Raw genomic sequence first — 25,604 nt, 5'->3', positions numbered from 1 at the left:
AAGGACAAGATAAGTTTCCAAAGGTTATGTCTACCTAAAACTTGCTGTTTTTTGGACAGGAGCTTATTCTCAAGAATGAGCCAAAACATTGACCACTGCCAAATGCGAGACTGAATGCCGTTTGATGGCTTTGCCTGCGCCTGACACAGTAAGGAACAGAGTACAGTGAATCTTTCCAGTGATAGTAACTGTTGCTAACCGGTGAACTCAACTGACATAACCGACTTTAACAAAGGGTAGATTGTTATGGCCAGGCGCCTGAGTACGAGCGTTTCGGAAACGGCGAGGCGGTTCGCATGTTCTCGTATAGCTGTTCTCGTGTTGAGGACGCTGAAACCGAGAGTAGGGGACCAAGTGTTGGACATTAACTCCACAGCACAGAACATGAACGCTTGTCCGCTCATTAAAGTAGGATAGGCGACTATTTGTGGCAGATCTGACGACAGTGCTGGCGGAGACATAAGTGTTTCGGAGTTCACTTTTCACTGGACATAGCTGAACTTCATGCTCGGCACCCAATTATCCCTACGTGTTCCCATGTTGGCACTACGACATCGTCAATTACGATTGCAGTGGGCTCAGGCTCATAGAAATTGGCGATGGATTAATGGAAATGTGTAGCCTGATCGTAGGAATAAAGTTTTTTGTCAAAACAGGTCGGTGGTCGTGCCTAGACATGCCGTTTTACAGGCCATCGGTTGTTCGAAACATGCAGCACGCCTCGAACGCAGGCCAGCGGGCCGGTATTACACCACTGGCCATTAAAATTGCTATACCACGAAGAAATGCAGGTGATAAACAGGTATTCATTAGACAAATATATTATACTAGAACTGACCTGTGATTAGATTTTCACGAAATTTCGGGTGCATTATCCTGCTAAAATGTAGGGTTTCGCAGGGATCGAATGAAGGGTAGAGCCACGGGTCGTAACACATCTGAAATGTAACATCCATTGTTAAAACTGCCGTCAATGCGAACAAGAGGTGATCGAGGCGTGTAACCAATGGCATCCCATGCCGCCACGCTGGGTGATACGTCAGTATGGCGATGACGAATACACGCTTCCAATGTGCGTTCACCGCAATGTCGCCAAACACGGATGCCATTAGTGCACGAGGTTCGTCGTTGAGTACCCCATCGCAGGCTCTCCTGTCTGTGATGCATCATCAAGGATAACCGCAGCCATGGTCTCAGAGCTGATAGTCCATGCTGCTCCAAACGACGTCGAACTGTTCCTGCAGATGGTTGTTGTCTTGCAAACGTCCCCATCTGTTGCCTCAGGGATCGCGACGTGTCTGCACGATCCGTTACAGCCATGAGGATAAAATGCCTGTCATCTCGACTGTTAGTGATACGAGGCCGTTGAGATCCAGCACGGCGTTTCAACTGCAGTTTCTCTATGAGAAATCGGTTGGCAACTATCCTCATGTCAGCACGTTGTAGGTGTCGCCACCAGCGTCAACCTTGTGTGAATGCTCTGAAAAGCTAATCATTTGCATATCAAGCATCTTCTTTCTGTTAGTTAAATTTCGCGTCTGTAGGACGTCATCTTCGTGGTGTAGCAATTTTAATGGCCAGTAGTGTATACCGTGGGGGACATTCATCTGGAGTAGCATGGGGCCTGCGGTAGGAAAGACCAAGACTCTGTGCACTATATAATTATTGCAGACCCCCCTGCATCCCTTCATGCTTAATGTCGTTAGGGACGGCGATATAAACTTCCAACAGTCGTAATCGCTCAACGCTTGTTTGAGGACCATGATTGTGAACTCGCTTTGATGTCTTGGCCACCAGATTCTCCTGACTAATCCTATGGACTACAGGTCCTCGATACCAAACCACCGGTCCTTGATCCAGGAAATTTGCGTGAGCTGCAAGTAGACATCTGGTACCTCACACCACCAGATATCTACCAAGTAATTCTCGAATCCGTCCCATGCAGAATCGTTGCTGTACTGTGTGGACGAACACGCTATTAAGCAGGTGGTCATTATCTTTTGCCCCACAAGCGCGTTTAGTGATGGCAAACGCAACAGTATTCCCAGAAGAAAATGTTCGAAGTGTCACGTAGAAGTGTCAACGCTCATTTTGAAAGAGCATTTGCTGTTTTTCGTGAAATGGTATCTATAATTTCTACTTTCTTTACTGACAAGCGTCTCTCGGTAACTGCGCCTTCGCTGGTCTGCTCTTCTCCTTTCAAATGACCGCCTGCTTCGTTTGCTCTGATCAGGCTCAGATTGCGCGTCGCCTCCTACGGGCGGTAATTTGCTAACCGGAAGCAGCGCACTACTCGGAAACTCGGACCTACTGGGCGATTAACTAGAGCCGATGACCAACTTTAGTTTAAAGGTTGTCCTCGTGTTTCATGATAATAGTTCATAAAGGAATCCGAAAAAAGCCATCCATGATCTCTCTAAGTGACCTTATATTGCAGTAAGGCTCGATAATCTTAGTGACGTCGATGTTCTTAGTGACGTCATCCAAATATTTGATTGGTGACATCTATTTAACTTTCCTGTTATATGGAGGATTCGTACTACATATTCTGAAGGTGGCAGGGGTAAAATACAGGGAGCGCAAGGCTATTTACAATTTGTACAGAAACCAGATGGCAGTCATAAGAGTCGAGGGGCATGAAAGGGAAGCAGTGGTTGGGAAAGGAGTGAGACAGGGTTGTAGCCTCTCCCCGATGTTATTCAATCTGTATATTGAGCAAGCAGTAAAGGAAACAAAAGAAAAATTTGGAGTAGGTATTAAAATTCATGGAGAAGAAGTAAAAACTCTGACAGAATTACAATGTCATCGGCGAACCTCAGAGACGGCAAAGGACTTGGAAGAGCAGTTGAACGGAATGGACAGTGTCTTGAAAGGAGGATATAAGATGAACATCAACAAAAGCAAAATGAGGATAATGGAATGCAGTCGAATTAAATCGGGTGATGCTGAGGGAATTAGATTAGGAAAGGAGACACTTAAAGTAGTAAAGAAGTTTTGCTATTTAGGAAGTAAAATAACTGATGATGGTCGAAGTAGAGAGGATATAAAATGTAGACTGGCAATGGCAAGAAAAGCGTTTATAAAGAAGAGAAAGTTGTTAACATCGAATATAGATTTATGTATCAGGAAGTCGTTCCTGATAGTATTTGTATGGAGTGTAGCCATGTATGGAAGTGAAACATGGACGATAACTAGTTTGGACAAGAAGAGAATAGAAGCTTTCGAAATGTGGTGCTACAGAAGAATGCTGAAGATAAGGTGGATAGATCACGTAACTAATGAGGAGGTATTGAATAGGATTGGGGAGAAGAGAAGTTTGTGGCACAACTTGACTAGATGAAGGGATCGGTTGGTAGGACATGTTCTGAGGCATCAAGGGATCACAAATTTAGCATTGGAGGGCAGCGTGGAGGGTAAAAATCGTAGAGGGAGACCAAGAGATGAATACACTAAGCAGATTCAGAAGGGTGTAGGTTGCAGTAGGTACTGGGAGATCAAGAAGCTTGCACAGGATAGAGTAGCATGCAGAGCTGCATCAAACCAGTCTCAGGACTGAAGACAACAACAACGACAATAAACTATTAAATTCTTTTTTTATTTCTTTGAGCCCTCTTTTCTTTTTCAAAGCATTTGTAACCTGATCGATCTCTGTCTTCGGTAGCATGACAATGGGACGAGTGCTGAAAAATAGCTGGACTACATCATATAAACCGATGAAATGCAATTAGCGTTGGCTGGCAGGCCCCAGCCGGGGAAGTTCGGCCGCCAAGTGCAAGTCTTATTTCAGTCGACGCCACATTGGGCGACTTCCGTGCCGGTGACGAGAAGGAAATGATGATAACACAACACCCAGTCCCCGAGAAAATCTCCAACCCGTCCAGGAATCGAACCCGGGCCCGCTTGCGTGGGAGGCGAGCACGTTACCACCCAGCTAAGCAGGCGGACGTAGAAACTGATGTCAAATACCCGACTAGCATGTCAGAACTAAAAGAATTAGTTTTACACACGTAGTTTCGTGGGCTTCATGGGAGTTATTTGTGAATAGTTCTGAAAGAGAGCTAAATGTTCGCGAGCTGTTATGCGACGATTTGCGAGGGTTGGAAATTATGGTAAGTTCCTATGGGACCAAACTGCTGAGATCATCGGTCCTTAGGCTTAGACACTACCCTGCGCGGCTGCGAGTGTTGTTTAGACTTTCTGCAAAGTGAGAAAATTGAAAACTCCGCAGGGAATATTTTCCTGCAACGAAACGTTCATCATGTTCTCTTGTTTACATTTCTGTTTCCCAACATATCTTGAAACATAGTAAATCTTCTTCTCCCCATGTCTTCCTCACGCTTCTTTCTCATCCCTCATTCACTGTATCCTCCTCCCCCTCCATCACTCTCTCCTCCTCCTCCTCCTCCTCCTCCTCCTCAGACTTGCCCAATCCTCCCCGTCCTTCCCCAGTTTCTATCTGGATCGGCGTACCATGACTGACACTGATAGGGTGACTAGATTTATGCAAGCGCAGGGAGAAACGTATAAGGCCACCTTTTTTCGTGCCGCTATTTTCATTGTGCATAAGCTTGTTTGCTGTACAGCGAATTGTGTGTGTGTGTGGGGGGGGGGGGGGGAGGTGCTAATCCCACTGACACCAAGATCTTTGCTAATTACTTTTCAGAACATTTGGGACGAGATTTTGTGTATCTTTGAAGAGATGTAAATGCTTTTCCTTGGCAATTCATCGCTCTAGGCTAGACTTCGCTTTAGCACCACAGTTTAGCTAACAAAGAAATATTGGTAGTATGGCAGAAAAAGTAAATATAGTTTTAATTCTGAAGAAAACCTGGATGGTCTTGCTTATCGAGTCGTTAGATAAGAATTTTAGCGTTGGGCTAACTTTTATAAATGATATACAGAATGGATTTTAGTACTGTTGACAGATTTTGTATAGACTGAAAATATTGCAACAAATTTATCTCCTTAAAGTCAAAAGCACCTGAACTGGGATATTCCATTATCCTATGTACATGATTCTTTTATGGTAAAACTGTTGAAGTTACTTCAGTAATTGCCAAGAACGTAGCTTTTTACACGTACCCCACAGAGGATGAAAGAACAATACGAAGTTTTTCTGAAAGGTTCATTTTCTAATCCACAGTTATTGTGTACATTGTCTACTTTGATTCCAGTATGCCCAAATATCAATCTGTATCGAGCTATCTGTTATTTCTATCTGCCACTATTGTGAGCATCCTGTTACCAATTGTGGCTGGCAGTTACAGCGAAATCGGTAGTTTAGGAAGGCCACTTATCTGCATGATTCAGCACTTTGATCACTGACAGTTTCCTTGCAAACAAGATCTCTTCACGACTGCATTTGTTGAAAACAAGGTTACTTACGAATGTGTTTCATTTCGATAGCTGTGATAGCGCCTGAAGGTAGCGATAAAAGGTTTAGAAATCGAGTGCAAATAAACACCGAACACAGCTGAGGTAGAAAATTAGTATGAAAATTTATAGTTGAAATCCTCACCGTGCAGAGTCGTGGAAGCAGTAAGTAATAAATTTCTCTGCCTATTTAAGCGCATTAAAATACATTTATTTAAGCTGAGGGTCAACTGCCAACTAATCGTTGATTCTTCTATGTACGCTGTTGTGCAGCAACGACAGATTTAATTAAATGCTCACGGCTGTGCTAATAATCCACCAGAGCTGTTTTTTTAATTCCTTTGTATATTTTTTACCACTCTGGTTTCGAGCCATGGCTCATACTCAAAATGTACCTAGATGCAATAGAGCTATTATCAGGATTTATACGGCTTTTCAAAGTCTTCGCATCAAATGTCTAGGGTGATAGACGACGTCACGGGGAACAACTTCAGTTACTGGCAAAATATTAGCTGAAGCTTCCCGGAGACGCTAGGCATCCTTCTCTACTGCTTATGTCCCTGTGAGGTGCAGGGGATAGGGTCTCTGCAGCATATGCATGCAAATTGCTACCTCGAATTCACTCATCTCCGCCGCATCGAAGAAGGTAGGCCCACCAAAATTAAAATTCCTGATTTCTTTGTAAAATTTCTGTCTTCCCTTAGAGACACTAATTCTTAATGTTTTCTTGCTGAAAAGAAGTACAGTATATAAATCACTACGATGGGTGGTATGAAACACACGTAGCTAGTCGATCATGATAGTTCGGTAAAATCTCATTATCCGAGAGCCAGTTAATAAAGAACGCCTCGTGTCAGCGATAAGCTTCAGCGAGTCCTTTTTCAGTTATAATTTACTTATGTTTTGTCATATTATGCACGACTGTTAATAGTTTCTATTTGTGTGTCTGAGATATGGTTATATCTTTGACGAAAGTCGATTTGTATCGTTTATATTAATCGATGTTACATTGCATGCAAAAATATGACGAAATGTAAGTTGACCATAAGTGGAAAACAATGTTTAATATCTTTCAACGTAAGTAAAAGTTACATACAGCTACATATTACCGATAACAGCTTGACTGTATCCAGTTACCGCTTGAGAAACCGCTCGAAATTGGTAACGGTAAACAAAATATATAAAAAACAGATCTGTTGGATTATTGTTACAACAGCATTCTTCCCATATAATCACTTGTCCTGTAAAGATACTGCTGTATTTCTGTAGTCTCCTTGCGCCGCAGCCTTCCTATGGACGACAGCACTGTCCATCTCTCACCAAAACTCAGTCGGCAAGGAAGGAAATGAACATAAGAGTAGCGCGACTTACATGTCGAAGTTTTCGAAGAAGCGGACGGACAGGAGCACGTTGTTCAGGAGAAAGGCTTCAAAGTCTTCGCGCAGTGTCTTCCTGAGGTGCGCGAAGGCGTGCTGCTCGGGGTCTGGAGCGGGCGGCAGCTGGTCCGGCTGCAGCCTGGTCGGCGAAGGCCCCGGCCGGGAATGGGCGACCAGCGCCGACATCGGGGCGGCGGTCTTGCCCCCTCGCTTCTTCTTCACGGTCTTGGCCGGCTTGGCTGGCATCTTGGCGGCGGCCGGGGCCGAACTGGACACGTCCCTCTTCCGCACTGTGTTGCCCATGTCTGCAGGTGTCTCACGTCACCGCGGCATCTCTGACTGGCAGCTGTCACTCGCATGTCCCGACCTTATCGTGTGCCACGCCTTATCTCACGGCGAATATCGCTGGGTGGGGTCGAAAATCCGATAACGTCCGCTGCACTTGTGTTGCGCTCCCACTTGTGCGCCACTGATACCTACCATAGACTGCGAACTTCGCTAAACGGTGACAAACGCCATCTGTATGCAGTACCAGAATCATCTCCCCCTCCCCTCCCTGGCCATTAAAACTGCTACACCACGAAGACGACGTGCTACAGACGCGAAATTTAACCGACAGGAAGAAGATGCTGTCATGTGCAAACGATTAGCTTTTCACAGCATTCACACAAGGTTGGCGCTTGTGGCGACACCTACAACGTGCTGACATGACGAAAATTTCCAACCCACTTCTCATAAACAGCAGTTGACCGGCGTTGCCTGGTGAAACGTTCTTGTGTTGCCTCGTGTAAGAAGAAATGCGTACCATCACGTTTCCAATTTTGATAGGGGTCGGATTGTAGCTTATCGGGATTGCGGTTAATCGTATCACGACATTGCTGCTCGCGTTGGTAGAGATCCAATGACTGTTAACAGAATATGGAATCTGTGGGTTTAGGAGGGTAATACGGAACGCCGTGCTGGATCCCAACGGCCTCGTATCACTTGCAATCGAGATCACAGGCATCTTATCCGCATGGCTGTAACGGATCGTGCAGCGACGTCTCGATCCCTGAGTCAACAGATGGGTACGTTTGCAAGACAACAACCACCTGCACGAACAGTTCGACGACGTTTCCAGAAGCGTGGACTATCAGCTCTGAGACCATGGCTGCGGTTACCCTTGACTCTGCATCAGACAGGAGCGCCTGCGATGGTGTACTCGACGACACGAATGGCAAAACGTCATTTTTTCGGATGAATCCAGGTTCTGTTTACAGCATCCTGATGGTCGCATCCGTGTTTGGCGACCTCGCTGTGAACGCACATTGGAAGCGTGTATTCCTCATCGCCATACTGGCGTTTCACCTGGCGTGATGGTATGGGGTGCCATCGGTTACACGTTTCAGTCACCTCTTGTTCGCATTGATGGCACTTTGAACAGTGGACGTTACATTTCAGATGTATTACGACCCGTGGCTGTACCCTTCATTCGATCCCTGCGAAACCCTACATTTCAATAGGATAATGCACGACCGCATGTTGCAGGTCGTGTACAGGCCTTTCTGGATACAGTAAATGTTCGACTGCTGCCGTCGCCAGTACATTCTCGAGATCTCTCACCAATTAAAAACGTCTGGTCAACGGTGGCCGAGCAACTGGCTCGTCACAATATGCCACTCACTACTCTTGATGAACTGTGGTATCGTGTTGAATCTGCATGGGCAGCTGTACCTGTACACACCGTCCAAGCTCTGTTTGACTCAATGCCCAGGCGTATCAAGGCCGTTATTGCTGTCAGAGGTGGTTGTCCTGGGTACTGATTTCTCAGGGTCTATGCACCCAAATTGCGTGAAAATGCAATGACATGTCAGTTCTAGTATAATATATTTGTCCAATGAATACCCGTTTATCATCTGCATTTCTTCGTAGTGTAGCAATTTTAAATTGCTGTATAGAGTCAAAAATACATACAGCTTCCCAGAATGAGACCGCGTATCAGCATGACGTTGCAGCCATTCTGGACTGGATGCATCCCCTGATTCGGAGTTAATCAACATCATGCAGACAGTTCATAAACACGGTCCACTTGTGAACGAACATAGGGCTGTTGAAAATTGAAACCTCGGTTATGTTGCAAGAGGAAACAGATTAAAACACAGAATGTATGCGACGTACCATTGTGCTGCCAGTTTCATTACTCATTACCACCCGTGAGCTGAAATCCTACCGGATAGCTCCGTACACCACGTCGCCAGGACTAACGCTGTCGTCTTTCTCCAAAACATTACAATAACGGGACCTCTGTCTGGGTTGCCATCAAAACTACGCGACGATGTTCATCGGGGTTAGTGCAGAACCGCGATTCATCACTGAACACGGTGCGACTCCATCATCAGTCCATGCTTCCCCATCGAACACAACTGCGAACGTAGCCGTTTGTGTTAACGGCGGCCTACGTATGGAACGGTAATTCCCTAGTCCGGCTGCTGCCAATTTATAATGAATAGCGAAGGGTGACACAGACTGTTACAGAGTGTCCGTTACTTGTTCTTGGATGACAGGCGCAGACGTGTAGGGATTAGGATGTATTTAGCAGACAATACGGCGAACCTGCGTTGTGGTGGTCAGGCGTGGTCGACTGGGACCTTGACGATGACTCTTCCTGCCGCAGCATCGGGCGTCTCTCACATACGAATGGTCTGCATATTGCTGATTCGACCAGCTAGCTTAATGAAGACTCACAGTGACGCGTTTCTCTCTCTCTCTCTCTCTCTCTCTCTCTCTCTCTCTCTCTCTCTCTCTCTCTCTGAGTGCGCAGAATATCCATTTCCTTCAACGTTCACTCAACATGCGACTGTCCATGTCCGTTACGTACACCACCAGGCCTGGTAACACTACTCATGAACACCACTAATGCACTCTGCGGTGGTCGTCCCACCTGTCACAGAGAATTGCACCTGTCACAGAGAATTGCCACCGTAATAATTTGCATACCCGTCAATGATAAGTGGGTGTACAAAGTTGCGTAGACATTGTACCACGTCTTATGTGTGCTTCGCATTTTTTGTCATAGTAATTACGGTGACTGTAGCGTAACTGCAAAATACACGATGTGATCAAAAGTATCCGGACGCCCCCAAAAACCATAAGTTTTTCGTATTAGCTGCATTGTGCTGACAACTTCTCCACATGAGTGACCTCAGTAGTCATGAGACATCGTGAGAACAGAATGCGGCGCTCTGCGGAACTCGCGGACTTCGAACGTAGTCAGGTGACTGGTTGTCACTTGTCATACGTCTGTACGCGAGATTTCCACACTCCCAAACATCCTTAGGTCTACTGTTTCCGATGTGATAGTGAAGAGGAAACGTAAAATGACACGTACAGCACGAGAGCGTACAGGCCGACCTCGTCTGTTGAGTGACACAGACTGCCGACAATTGAAGAGGGTCGTAACGTGTAATAGGCACACATCTACCCAGACCGTCACACAGGAATTCCAAACTGCGTCAGGATCCACTGTAAGTACTATCACGGTTAGCCAGGAGGTGAGAAAACTTGGATTTCATGGTCGAACGGCTGCCCATAAGCCACAACTCACGCCGGTAAATGCCAAACGATGCCTCGCTTGATGCAAGGAGTGTAGACATTGGACGATTGAACAGTGGAAAAAACGTTGTGTGGAGTGACGAATCACGGTACACAATGTTGCCATTCGATGGCAGGGTGTGTGTATGGCGAATGCCCGGTGAACGTCATCTGCCAGCGTGTGTAGTGCCAACTGTAAAATTAGGAGGCGGTGGTGTTATGGTGTGGTCGTGTTTTCCATAGAGGGGGCTTGCACCCCTTGTTGTTTTGCGTGACAATATCACAGCACAGGCCTACATTGATGATTTAAGCAGCTTCTTCCTTTCCACTGTTGAAGAGCAATTCGGGGATGGTGATTGCATCTTTCAACACGATCGAGCACCTGTTCATAATGCACGGCCTGTGGCAGAGTGGTTACATGACAACAACATCCCCGTAATGGACTGGCCTGCACAGAGTCCTGACCTGAATCCTGTAGAACACCTTTGGGATGTTTTACAACGCCAACTACGTGCCAGGCCTCAACGATAGACGCCGATACCTCTCCTGAGTGCAGCACTCCGTGAAAAATAGGCTGCCATTTTCCAAGAACCCTTCTATCACCTGATTGAATGTATGCCTGCGAGAGTGTAAGCTGTCATGAAGGTTAAGGGTGGGCTAACAACATATTGAGTTCCAGCATTATTGATGGAGGATGCCGTGAACTTGTTAGTCATTTTGAGCCAGGTGTCCAGATACATTTGATTACATTGTGTACCTAGGGCATAACTTCCTCTACTAATAAGAGTTGTTATCAAGTGACGAGGTGCACACAGTCTAGGCTCAAAATAACCTTGAAGGAAATGCTGACGGACTGATACCCTCCGGGATAGCTAAGTGCGTTAACGCGTCGTTTCTGGGATTCAGGGCGACAACTCTGTCCCGGATGAAACAACAAGGGATGGTGACCGACTAGCCTGGATTTGGTGTTCAGGCGGCTCCCCACATCCAACTGGATAAATACGAGGTTGCTGCCCACACCCTGCCTGTGATATGTGCCGTTTCTTGTGATATGTGCTATTTAGAAAACGTTCTCGCAGTTGAATATAATTCACTCTAGACATAGAGGGAGTACACAGATTCTATCCCAGGGGGAATGGTGGCGTCAAAAAAAGAATTCGGTCACCCACTGTCACTAACATGGTCACAACTCGTATAACAACCCCGACCCCACGAATAAATTGGAAAAGAAGAAAAAGGTGGTGGTGGTGACAGAAAGATCACTGTCCCGTTCGTTCCCATTTGGGGACAGTGCGCTCTACTGAACTTCACTAAGAAGGTTTATTTTTACCCCCGTTACAAAGCTGACTACATATAGCGATTTCCTGTCGTCAAAAGAGCTCACAGAGGGAGGTTACCGATAAAAAATAAACTGTGCGAGTCATAAGGCTAGTGCAAAAGTATTTTTTGACCAGTTTAGTTGTAGGTGATACGAGATGTCAGACTATAGAAAAGTGATTTATCCTCGCTAGAAATGGCTCACAATATCCGCTATCCAACGGTTCTTGTATATTACTCGCCAGTCTGGGACCATTACCAGGTAGAATAAACAATGGAGATTTTATCGCCTCTTCCTTATATCGCGTGACTGAGTCTAATTGAAAGAATTTCAGCCATCAGTTCCCGAATTAATCATAAAAAATGAAGTTTGGGTGAACCATCACTATTAAAGGGCCTAGCATAAAAATCAGTTGATGTTACGAGAGGCTTTCCATATTTATTGACACATCTTCCCCCCATGATTCGTGGTGCGTTATTTGACTAATCTTTACAGATGCAAGTTCAGAAATGCTTCAAATGGGACTCAATATCTGAGGTCATCAGTCCCCCAGAACTTAGAACTACTTAAACGTAACTAACCTAAGGATCTCACACACATCAATGCTCGAGATTCGAACATGCGACCTTAGCGATCTCGCGGTTCCAGACTGAAGCGCCTAGAACCGCTCGGCCACACCGGCCAGCAGCTCAAAGTACATAGTACTTTTTTGTAACTGTAGATAGCAGGAAAATGAAACCCTGCAGAGAACAGTCCATTTTTGCAACTGCTGTCATGAAGCTGGCGGACTACATGGTATGTGATAATTAAGGGCAGCGCTGGAAGACGTTTCTGTGAACGGAAGGTGTAAGTGCAACTGATATTCACAGGCGATTGGTGGTAGTTTTTGGAGTGAAATGTGCGCACCGTCACGAGAAAGTGCTCTTGGAAAGCGACAGTGCCTTTGAAATCGGGTTCAAAGTACTGACACACCGACCATATTCTTCTGACTTGCCTCCCTTATGTTTACTACCTACTCTGGGCTATGAAGAAACCTCTACTCGGACATGATTTCAGACTTCCAGGGACTGCGAGCATCTACCCTACGATGTATGCTAAAGACTCAAAAACAAAAGAGTGATCAGAAGTGGTCCTAGAGAAGATGGAAGGGTTAAGGCAGGAGATACAGTGGGTGCGGTAGTAACTGAAACCCCATTAGTGATGTTAGCCGTGGTTTTCCGACGGGCACAGCCGCGTTACAAGAGCACTTTTTCGTGACTGTGCACACGCCACCAATCGGCCATGAATATCCGCAGCGTTTACACCTCATTCCATAGAAACCACGTCTTCCAGCGCTGCTTTTGATGATCACACTCCATGATGTCCGCTCACTCAATGGCAATTGTTGAGAAAATGTGCAGGTATTCAACTTTTCTGTTTATCCTACCTACGGTTAGACCGAAGTACTACTCACTTGCAACTGTAATGATGAGCCAGATGTCGTACCATAAATGATGGGAAAAATAAAGTCTAAATCATTATGGAAAGCCCCTCGTTTAAATTTTCCAACGTAGTATACGTCACTGTGGACGTGAATTTAGTATCCGACTGTGTGTGAAAAGATTCAGCTTGCTGCGAAAATGAAGTTTCGTCTGGGCTTAAGTATAAAGATGAAAGAAAAAAAGAAAGCATACTGAACACGGGCCCTAGCTTCACACAGTAATTAACAATAAAAAGGAACTTCACACTTTTCTCTAAGTAAATTAAAAAATCGAATTTTGGACTAAAATCCTCGTATATTCTGCAGTAACAATAGAATCACTGCGTTTCATCGTAATAGCTTGCTAACGTTCTTTAAATGCAGATCAATCAATAGTTTTCGTTCATCATAGGTACTCTGAGCCTCGCCTGCTGGGCTCTCTCTTTTCATAATATTACTTTTCATACGTCTTTATATTATGCACGTTCGCCAGTTTTTTTTATATTCCCATTCACGAAGGCTATCCACAAAGTACATTACGTTTTGGAATTAAAAATAAAGTATTTGAAATTTTTTATTATATACAGATGAAAGCCACACTTAAATACTACTTTTCTACATAGTTGCCATTTAAATTAAGTCACTTATCGTAGCGATGGACGAGCTTGGAAATTCCTTCGTCGTAAAATTCGGCCGCCTTCGCCTTCAACCATGTGGTTACCTGCTCTTGAAGCTCTGCGTCGTCATCAAAACGCTGCATAGCCAACAACTTCTTCATTGCTGGGAATAAGTGGAAGTCGCTCGCTGCCAAGTCGGGACTGTACGGCGGATGAGGAAACAACTCCCACTTAAGAGATTCGAGAATTTCACGAGTGGCATTTGCCGTGTGGGCCCGGGCGTTGCCGTGAATCAGCAAGATCTTTGAGCCCAACTTTCCTCTACGTTTGTTTTGTATTGCTCTTCAGAGGTTGTGAAGAGTTTGGCAATACCTTTGAGAGTTTATTGTATTAGTGCCTCTTTCCAGGAAATCCACAAAAATCACACCTTTTTTGTCGCAAAAGACAGTCATTACATGGTTGTAGGCGCAGGCGGCTGAATTTTACGACGAAGGAATTTCCAAGCTCGTCAATCGCTACGATAAGTGCCTCAATTTAAATGGCAACTATGTAGAAAAGTAGTATTTAAGTGTGGCTTTCATCTGTATATAATTAAAAAAATTTCCAATACTTTATTTATTTTTAACTCCATAACGTAATGTACTTTGTGGATAGCCCTCGTATTTCGTGTTTTATTTAACTTTGAAAGCATTTTATGAGCTTTCATCTCTTATTTCCTTCTGTCTGCTTACCTACCTGCTCCCTAAAGGCCCTACTTGTAACTTGCATCTCCTCTATTTAAGTTCCACTCCTGGCACGCCTCAGACGTCTTCTTCAGTCCAATTTTGCGGGTTGCATACTTAATAAAGCAAGGCGCCGCTGTTACATCAATGCTAACGCGAGTGTGACGGTTCGAGAACTGTGGCGCTGCGGGTGCTTCACACGCGTTGACTCATTCTGACACACACACACACACACACACACACACACACACACACACCTCAGAACAATATCACTTCTAATCAATTAGTCATCATATTTGTCTATAATAATCAGTCGTCATGCCGAATGGTTGCTTATATGATTTTGGCAGGTCCGGTATTTTGTGACATTACAAATTGCACTTCAGAATGGATGTAAAGCCGAAATCGTTATTCTGTAAAATCAGTGATTAGCAGAGTAATTTTCAGTGTAATGGCAGAAACTTCTTTCTAAAAAACTTGCTTACGTAGCGGGAATGCCGCAACTTTGCAGTTGTACCAACGAACTTCATGTACTCGCCCTCTTTTCTGAGCCAGTAGAGTCCACTCGCACCCGACAACAGACGCAAGTGACAAGTGGGCAGCGGCAGGCTATCAAGATTAGAGTCTGCGAGCACACGGAGACGGCGAGTTTACAGCGAGTATACGGAGCTCATTTCTGATCTTGAGTTCATACTACATTATTTTTAATTTGTTGGTTTTATGAAGCGTATGTACAAGTTGTTTCGACCATTTATAAGTTCAATTTCATTCTGTTGATGGATATTGCTCCGTTCTTCACCATTAGACTAATTTCGTTATACTTTGTTGTTTCATAGTATGTACATTCCACTAGATAATGGTTGGGGGCCAAAACCTGTCGTGTTTTAAAATAAAAAGTGCAGCACCTGGTACTGATATTTTCTTCAAAAGCCTTAAGTAGTACAGGTGCGGAATCCTCACAAAGTCGTTGCATATGCTGGACAAGAAATTTCACAAATCAAAGACGGGCGTGTACAATAGTCGCATTCTTCATTATTTTTTTCTCCGACACTAGGGAGTTCGTTGCCTTGCTGTTGTCCTTCGTTTCACGCCTCCGCCGCTCCGTCATCCGTCATCCAGGCACTTCTTTCGTTGTAGCTCGAACCTGGATGGCGCCTCGGTAGCTCTTGTAAGTCGACGCAAATATATAACAGATTTGCACACAATGATTAATTTTCTTCCCACACGCCGCCATTCTCCCATCGGTCAGCTCACGTCAGTAATACATTGCCCTAGTTTTGCGATCTGAATTAATACTCATGGGTGAATAGAAAACAAGACGAACAGAACATCTACAAAATACAGAAGATCCAATGAATAATGGCGCATTTCTTCGCGGATTCGTTTAGTACTAACGATAGCGTTACGGAAACGCTTATCAAACTGCAGTGATGTGGCGCTAGAGAGGGTTTCTGCATGGTGGAGAGCATTATAAGCCTTCTATAAAATTCTGAGGACGGACATTCTTAGGCTGGCAATGTATTAATTCCATATACATTTCGCGAAAAGATCGCTAAGAGAAATTAGAGGGCAGCAAGCAGGGAAAGAAATTATAGTGCTACCAGAAGTATTCATGGACATGTAGCAGAGGGTGGCTTGAGGGGATCTTAGTCATGCCATTCGACGCTGCACGTTCGTTTACGACTAGCACAAAATATACTTTCTTCGAAGATTTACTTTCCACCAAATTTGTCACTAGTTTTGTAGACAACCTGTTTCCAGAGATAAGGAAGTCTTGGAATACTGTTAACAACGCTAGTTCTGTTCGTAGTTTGAAAGAGGCTGTGTGTTTCCCGATAAATCTCCGTAACAGTCCTGAAGCAAAGCCCACAAAGTCCTTTCTTAACCTTGGAAATCAAGTCGAAGTCACAAGTTCTGAATTCTGCAGGTTTGTACGGCACTTCTCAGCCCTATCGATTAAACCAAACAGCCATCGCTTGCGCTGAATACGTCCGAATGTTGTTTAGCAGATTGATGGTTGGTTTCTGCCGAAAATGTCGCTGCCTCTTTCTTAAAGCTGGTCGCAGTTTGTGTTCCAAGCAGATTGACAGGATGCGTTCCGAGAACGGTTACGATTTGGTTGTATCTCATCCAGAGTAATGGTGTGCCATAGCAAAGCCTCACCTATGCGTTCACAACTTTCCAAGTAAGGACGAGTACAGCATTGTGCCATAGCCATTCCCTGCGAGAAGCATGAAGGGAAGACTGCCATGAGGTCGTGGTCTTTTTCATGGTTCATGGTCTATTCAAAGAAACCAGGGCACACCAGTCCGCATTCCAAGTCTCCCACAATTGTCGGCGCAGAGTCAACAAAGATCTAGTTCCAAAGTCAACATCCTGACAGCCAACGTGGCCAACTAATCAACATGTTCACTCCCTGGGATACCAATGGGACCAGGGGTCCATATAAAGAAACCTAACCATCCAGGTGCTGGAGGTCATACAGGAGATCCTGGATAGTCACAAGAAAAGGGTGTTCAGGGTAGCACCTGTCAACAGCCTGAAGACTACTCAAGGACTACTCCCATCAAGAATGAGTCACCATTTCAAGAACGAAAGTGGGCCAGAGCTCGAGCTATAGCCATCATTTCTGCACTCAATACACCGCACTTGTTTGGTTGGGAGTGTAGTTCATTGTATGTTGCAAGTGTGTAGGCAAAACCAGAGTGTCCATCAACTGTAGAACCTTCAGTGTATTCCACGTCCGAAATGTGTCAAAGATGTCCACGAACGGGCAATGAAAACCCGTAGGGGCTACCGAGTCTCTCAGTCCAAAGGAGAGGTCGAGTCAGATCCGGGGATGGAGTACACACTGTGGAGATGCGCGCCGTTTCTCCCGGACAAAAGGTGACAGTAGGGAAAGATGGAGTTCACAGGAGGAACTCTGATCGTGACTCCACACCTTGGCCCCTGTTGTGGGAGGTAGATTTCCCTGCCAGGAAAACGAACATGGTTGCTCGGATGCTCAGCGGGACTGCAAATTGGTATTGCATGCTAGAGCAGCGGCAGCTGACACCTGATCTATAGGGGAGGGATGGAAACCTCTCGAAGTAGGCTGGCCACGGGGCTACTTTGAAAGGCACATGTCGCAAGTCAGACCCCATAGTGGTGTAATTTGACCAGCATCTATACTGCCGAAGGTGTTGCCGAGCCATATGTGAGACTCCCATAATCAAGACATGACAGAATCAGAGCTTTGTAGAGGCGAAAAGTGTACAGCTATCTGCACCCCTGTTGCTGTTACTCAGACAGCGGAGAAAATTAAGGTCTGACCAGCACATTTGTTAAAGCTGGTGAATATGCGGTACCAATCTCAGCCAGTCATTGTAGACCAATCCCATGAAACTATGACTCCACCAAATTAAGCATTTGGTTTTCGAGCTAGCGTTTTGGTTGGGGATGGACAGTGCGACGGCAACAGAAGTGTATGGCACATGTTTTGGCGGCGGAAAACCGGAAGCTAGGGGTGACAGCACAGGATTGCACAGTTCGTATGGCTCCTGGCAGTCTGCGTTCAGCAAAAACCACAGTTGAGAAGAAATAGTAGACGCAAAAGCCATCAGCATACAGGAAGAGTGACAGAGTAGATCCCACAGCTGCAGCTAGACCTTTGATACCCACTCTGTTTTCTTGTACATGGGGAGTACTGTGGGAAGCACCAACTTTAACTCAGATGCCCCAATTTGAACCCAAAAAGTATGGATAAAAATCAGAAGTTGGGCCCCCAGAGAGTAGTGAGCATTTGGTGATGCCATGTGTTATCATACGCCCTATGCAAGTCAAAGAGGACAGCTGTAAGATGTTGACACTGACCAAAAGCTGACTACATAGCAGACGCCAGGCAAACCCAACTGCCAGCAGCAGAAAGGCCTTGACGAAACCGCCCTTGGAAGGAGCCAAAACACCTCGAGGCTCAAGGTACCAACATAGTTGTCAGACCACAATATGTTTGAGCAACTTGCAGAGACGACGAGTGAGGCTAATTGGACAATAGCTATCCATTTCAAGGAAGTGTTCACCTCGTTTCAGTACTATGACGATTACACTTCTTTGCCACCGAGATGGGAACTCACCCTCGCTCCAGATACGATTGAAAATGGCAAGGATGTGACGTTGGCAATTCACTGATAAGTGTTCGAGCATTTGGCTGTGGATGCAGTCGGGCCCTGGAGCAGTGTCAGGGCAAAGGAGTAGGACAGTAACTCACTCCTACTCACTGAAAGGAGCATTGTGAGGTTCCAGGTGATGTGTAGTAAATAGTAAAGGAAACACTTATCCACTGTTTGAGGGCACAAAATGCAAGCAACAGCATCTCGATCAGTGTAGACATCACTATTCACAAAGATACCAGGTACACCCACAAGGTACTTGTGTCCATAGTGGCATCAAATCTTCACTCAAACCTGTGTAGGATGGGTACATGGTCCAGTGGTAGCAAGGAACCACTCTAGCATTCTAGTTTCTGTCGTTTTATGAGATTACAAACCCAGGCATAGAGCCATTTAAAGGCAATGAGGTGCTTCATCGATGGATATTGCTTACGGTATTGGAGAGCATGCCTATTACGTCTAATGGCAATGGAGATTCAGGAGTCACCTTCAGAGGCAAAGATAAAGACTCCAGTATTCACTATGGTCTCTTTTGGTTCCCACTGGAGACGAAAGACAAAATGCACACTTCACTGCTCCAAATTAACACACAACTCGTTATCAGCCTGTAAAAGGAGATCGCAGTAGGAGCCATTTTTAAAATTGCTGCCATTCTCCAAACTTGTCCATGAGGTGTTCAACAAAGGACAGATGCTTTACAGTCAAAAAGGAATTCTCGTCTATGCTAGGACAAACAAAGTACTGGTGGGAGTAATCAAAAGAGACTACTGGGGCTATGCGACCACCAGTTTAATTTGCTTCATGTGTGAATCTTCCACCACGCTAACACCCACTCCAAACTAGGGGTTCTCCCCATAGGCGCCTCCCAGCCACAGCAATGTTTACCTGGCCAGTAAACTGTTGCCCGGAGTCCTCGAGCCCCAGTCATGGCTGGCACATATTCCTTGGCTTGCATGGGGCGTCTGAAGGTCGAGCACTAACAGGACGATTCTAGTATGGTCAGGGGGCTACCACTGTGCAGGTACATGACGACCCCTACTAAGCTCCCCCCCCCCTCCCCCCCTTTCCTTCCGTAACAGAATGGTTACTATGATGCTGAGTTTTGGGCACAGTACCTTTGCAAGAAAGAAGGGTGCAAATAGAGAAAGGCATAAAGATGGAATATACGCCATGCTGGGCGACCTTCTTTCCATGATCCGCCCTTCTCTAAAAGTACCAAGTCAAACCCACCAAGGATACCATTTAATTAATAATTAAATAATGTAGAAGGCCAGAAGGTAAGGAAACGCGTGTCAACAACGCAAACCAGATACAAGCATACTCAATACCAAGAAGACAATCCAGTGCAAAGGTAGTGAACAAGAAAGATTAGCAGGATGTTATATTTTGCACACAAAACGGGGAACAGCGCTACGAGGGCTGAAGCACTGTGGTGGCTGGGCACGTACTCTCAAAAGAGGTGAGTTCCATATGGAATTCTACTGTTGGCTTCACACTGCCCATACGTGACTGACCCACGACAACATCCTCTGATATCAGGATCCACTCCATTGTTGCTGTGGTGTCCATCTCACGGTGGTCCGTATCCTAATTGACTACTCTAATTTTCTTACCTTACAGGGAAGACTAAAACTTGCTGACACTGCCTCTAGTTCTAGAAGATGACGCCAGAGTGGCTGAATTAGTTTTACATTTTATATATGAAAGGGCCTTTTACTCCCTTCTGTGAAGTAGTTTACTCCCTTCTGTGAAGTAGGGCGAATTAGCCTCGTTGGACGATTGAAAGATTGGGGGAGTGCCCCATCGCCACTTTCGACCCAAGGGACCCTTACTCTGCGGTCTGTCCTGGCTCCTGCCTTCCCCTTTTTTATTTTCTTGTTATTTCATATCTATCGTTGTTCGACAAACTCTCGTGATTGGTCTCCTGAGATTTTATCTTGTCTTTGTAGCTAGTTTTCTTGTGGTGATGGAGGGTGTGGAAGCACTGGTCAGATGCAGAAGGTGTTTCCAGCTTTGTGGACCAGGCAACTCTCCCACCTATACCCTTTTACCCTTTTCTGACTCTGCTTGATTTTCTCTCTCGGCTTTCTTGATTCTCGGATACAATCGATTCCATCGGGATTTGTCTGTTGTGTACTTCCTTTCTGAGAGCTACTCTGTTTGCCACACAAAGGGTTAAGGAACCGTTTACCTCATAGTGTATTCCCGTTAACTCTATCCATCCACGTGGAACTAATCGTGATGCAATTGTTCTCATGTGTAGTCTTTCCTTCAAAGTGTGATGTACGGTCATAGGTACTAATCCTGTCTCTTGGACCAACTCGCCAGTCGTTTGGCGTCGATCGCTGTCTAGTAGTGCGTCAAGAAAACACTTAAGACACAGGGACGACCCGTCTACAAATGTCTGCCTTATTATAACGTCCCTCGTTGAAAGCTTTTACCAAACTAGCCATTGCTCATACAGTCTCCTCAGCCTTGTGAAGACGATGACACCACGGTACTGTACCTCCTCTAGCATATTCTGTTATTGTACAGATGCACTCTCGTTTCACACACAACTTCTCACCAGCGCATGAGATCACCCGTCGTAAGAGCTCTGTTCTTCTCGCCACTGCGCGTTCGCATGGTGTTGGAAGGGAGACTCCATTTGCACCGGAATAAGGTAGGTGTATGTACGAGGGTATTCCCAAAAGTAAGGTCTCCTATTTTTTATGAGTACATAGACCTGTTTATTTCTACAATGGTTTACATCAGTTTACAGCTTAAACATTTAGCTACTTTTGACATTATCACCATTTCTGTCGGTGCATTTTTGTGGACGTTGTGACAGTTTTTGGATGCCCATGTCATACCAGCTAGCTGCCATGCTGTTCAAGAAGTTATGAACCTCTTCTTTCACCTCGTCGTCGAGACCACAATTAACGCTGACAGGTATTGTGAGACTCTGAAAAAAAACTCAAGCAGGCAATTTAGAACCGGAGAAGAGGAACGCTGAGCAAGGGCGTACACATTCTCCATGACAACGCTCGCCCACACATCGCTCGGTAAACCGTTGCTCTCCTGCAACAGTTCCAGTGGAATCACCCACTCTATAGTCCTGACTTAGTGGCCAGTGAATATCACCTGTTCCCTGGGTTTAAAGAACATTTGGCCGGAAAGCGATTCAGCTCAGACGACGAGGCGAAAGGAAGGTTCATAACTTTCTGAACAGCATGGCAGCTAGCTGGTATGACACGGGCATACAAAAACTGCCACAGCGTCTACAAAAATGCATCGACAGAAATGGTGATTGTCAAAAAATAGCTAATTGTTCAAGCTGTAAATTGATGTAAAACATTGTAGAAATAAACAGGTCTATGTACTTATAAAAAGAAATAGGAGACCTTACTTTTGGGATTACCCTCGTAACTGACGTCTGGTATAAGCTACATTATTGTATTCCGTTGTATTGCTTCTCTATAGGAATATTACCACTATTAAAGTTCCAACCCGCGAAATACGACTAAAGGCACTTGCTCACCTCATCTCCTCCTCCTCCACCCCCCCCCCCCCCTCAAAAAAGAAAAAAAGTCATGCATATTTCTTGCCCTTCACTGTTGTGTATCAGCAATGTTCCTGACTGTTAAATACAGCTCCCCATCACACAATGACCTAGCTGGCGGTGTAGATATTAGATGCCATTATGGCATATTCATAGATATAAATCAGATTACACCGTGTGACAAACTTTATAGTCTTCAACGTCATCGTTATGAATGGAATTGGAGCGTTATGTGAAGGAGGGCATGATGTACAACTTTTAAAAATATTTCAACAATCACAGTTTGTCACAATAGTTGGGTGTCCCTTTTTTAAAAATACGACTTTGATCAAACAGACCATTCTCAGGTATAAAAAGTTACAGGACACGGCGACGATGATGACTGCAGTCGTGTCCTGTAATAATAACTGAGGACGGTCTGTTGTTCGACCAAGTGTGATATTTTTAATAAAATTATACACAGCTGTTGTGCCAAATTAAGATTTTCAAAAATAAGAACTTTTGCAAATATTTTGTGGGAAACAATGCAAAATAAGTTGAAATTGTTCATTGAAAGGTTAAAGCCGTTACTACTTCTATGTAGCACACCCACGCCACAGGGTAGAGAAAAAAGTACTACTGCCAACAACAGACAATCACAAAAATTGTTTTTTAGTTCTTAAGGAGATCACTTTGTCGCTATACATGACTACGAATTATGATGATTTAATTGCACCTGAGACAAAGTAGATGACATACAGAAGTCTTTTCATAGCCTGTAGAATCTCATACATATAAAACCAGCGGAACATGCTTTTGTCGTAGCACAAAACAGCGAATATGACCTCCCTGTTGTGGTTGTGGCACAGTTTCTCGCGCCGTACAGTTCTTTTCTTATGTTTTGTTTATTCTTCTTTTCAAGAATAATGCACAGTTCAATAACTTGCGAGCCATTAGCCACTGGGAGTATTTCTTCTGCCTCCACAATGTTTTCTGACGGTAAGAAGAGACATGAAAGGAGGATATAAGATAAACATCAACAAAAGCAAAACAAGGATAATGGAATGTAGTCGAATTAACTCGGGTGCTGCTGAGGGAATTAGATTAGGAAATGAGACACTTAAAGTAGTAAAGGAGTTTTGCTATTTGGGGAGCAAAGTAACTGATGATGGTCGAAGTAGAGAGGATATAAAATGTAGACTGGCAATGGCAAGGAAAGCGTTTATAAAGAAGAGAAAGTTGTTAACATCGAGTATAGATTTGAGTGTCAGGAAGTTGTTTCTGAAAGTATTTTTATGGAGTGTAGCCATGTATGCAAGTGAAACATGGACGATAAATAGTTTGGACAAGAAGAGAATAGAAGCTTTCGAAATGTGGTGCTACAGAAGAATGCTGAAGATTAGATGGATAGATCACATAACTAATGAGGAAGTATTGAATAGGATTGGGGAGGAGAGAAGTTTGTGGCACAACGTGACCAGAAGAAGGGATCGGTTGGTAGGACATGTTCTGAGCCATCAAGGGATCACCAATTTAATATTGGAGGGCAGTGTGGAGGGTAAAAATCGTAGAGGGAGACCAAGAGATGAATACAGTAAGCAGATTCAGAAGGATGTAGGTTGCAGTAGGTACTGGGAGATGAAGCAGCTTGTACAGGATGGAGTAGCATGGAGAGCTGCATCAAACCAGTCTCAGGACTGAAGACAACAACAACAACAACAACAACAACAACAACAAGGGACAGACATTCATCGTGAGGGTAGTGAATAAGCAACGAATATTGTAAGATCATATAATCTAGAAGCAAGGCAGGAAAGTAAAATTGTTACGCTGACGTATCTCTACGATCCGTTGCAAAAAGTCGAAAAGGCGTAATTTCCACAGATATGACCCCTTTGTGCTTCTGATAAAAAGCGTCTAAGATATAAAGTACGTAAGTTTCACTGTTGTTACTTGGATATGGATGCAATAAGACATTATACTGTGTATATGTGGACATCATACTTCCACTGCAAGCTAGAAACAGTCGAAAAGGCCTCACAAATAAAAATGTTTTAATTGGCTCGCCGTGACGAGAAAAAGCATTTAAGTGGTTGCATACACATTATCAGCATTAATAAACTAATTGTACAACAGGCTACACAAATGAATAAAATGGTCGGTATTATTACGGAAGTACGAGTATCCTGAACGAGTGTGGTGATCAGACATATTTAATTTGTTGAAATGTAGTGCCGACAAAAGCAGATCTACTTGCATGACAATGTTTTTCGAACGACGTTAACTCCGGCTCACAAGGCACTCCTGGCTAGCTTCCGCATTCCTGTCGCGCTCATTATTGCCAACTGCTGACAATACACTGACCATTGTATTGTGCGACAGATCAATTGTTTACTTTTCTCAATAACTATTTTATTCGCGATCACACATTGTCAGTTTGACAAGCCGTAGGTGAGTAACCAGCATCTGGCATGTGCCTATCATTCCGCCTGAAGTGAACGCTCGTCATTATTTTAATACTGCTCAGATCAAGAGAAGGAAAAAAATACTTTTTAAGTTTCCATTCCAGTCGCTCAGTGTTAAAAATATGAAGTGTTACGGGGGTTCAACCAATATTTCAACAGAAATGGCAATTTATTTTGTGTGAATTGTTAACCTTTTCTCATTCTAAGAAGCTTCACGGACACATTTCTCTTGTTGACAGGTTCAATTGTACTTCCTTTGCCAAAACACAATGTAATTTGCACAAATTCGTCTCGCAGGAACTATTGCGACAGAATTCTGAAACAGAATACCTCATTAAACAAATAATCGGCAATCTGAGATCTCAATAGCTGACGAAAAACCTCATACTGTAGGTTTGTAGTGACATAAGAGAAGAAATTTCATGTATATTTTCATACCAGGTAACTTGTTTCACTAACTGTCGACAACTCGTAGAAAATTAGTAACTGGGGTGAAAAAGATATAAAAGGAAGTATAACTACTGATATATCGCCATAGTAAGAAAGTCCTGTGTGTTTACGAGTTGGCAAAATACTCTCCTCCTTGTGTGCTATCGTATGTCAAAATCTCGTTTCTATGTCTCGAGCTGTTTAAGAGACATGAGGGCTCTTGTGAATATTTCATTCTCGCGAGCGCACTACACAGGATCCATTTTCTCGAGATCGGAGGCAGGTACAGACCTCCTCCCAAGTCCAAAGAAAAATTCAACATGTTAGCTAAATTTGATACTAAGCAACATATGTTATAATACGCACCAAACGCAAAATCATAGCAGCCCCTATTTTTCATTGCAAACTTTTAAGATTTTTGCGTAGCATCTTACTGAAATGTGTATCCCACAATAAGTAAGACCATCAGCGAGATGGGCACTTCGCCACGAAGCTGACACATAATGCTACAAGCAAGGTAAAAATGAAATATTTTTACTGAATAGTTTCTCTAAAATCGTTTTGGAAAGATTACAGTGTGCGCTCGCTTCGTTGCTGTCAGTTCATA

The 25,604-nt window shown here is 44.3% G+C and overlaps 2 protein-coding genes across 2 annotated transcripts in view; one reads left to right on the top strand and one right to left on the bottom strand.

Annotated features, from left to right (window-relative positions):
* LOC126355877 (uncharacterized) overlaps positions 1-7,088 on the bottom strand; it is a 50,543-nt gene extending 43,455 nt beyond the window's left edge. Inside the window, exon 1 of the mRNA XM_050006380.1 lies at positions 6,745-7,088. Within this exon, the coding sequence (XP_049862337.1) occupies positions 6,745-7,052 (308 nt within the window). The 5' untranslated portion in view covers positions 7,053-7,088. The remainder of the gene's footprint in view (positions 1-6,744) is intronic.
* Positions 1-25,604, top strand: part of LOC126355867 (CAD protein) — a 526,936-nt gene that overhangs the window by 232,257 nt on the left and 269,075 nt on the right. The window lies entirely within an intron of this gene.

Source organism: Schistocerca gregaria, chromosome 1 (genome assembly GCF_023897955.1).
Source record: "Schistocerca gregaria isolate iqSchGreg1 chromosome 1, iqSchGreg1.2, whole genome shotgun sequence".
In the NCBI taxonomy this organism is placed as follows: Eukaryota; Metazoa; Arthropoda; class Insecta; order Orthoptera; family Acrididae; genus Schistocerca; species Schistocerca gregaria.
This window is presented reverse-complemented; position numbering and strand designations above follow the sequence as displayed.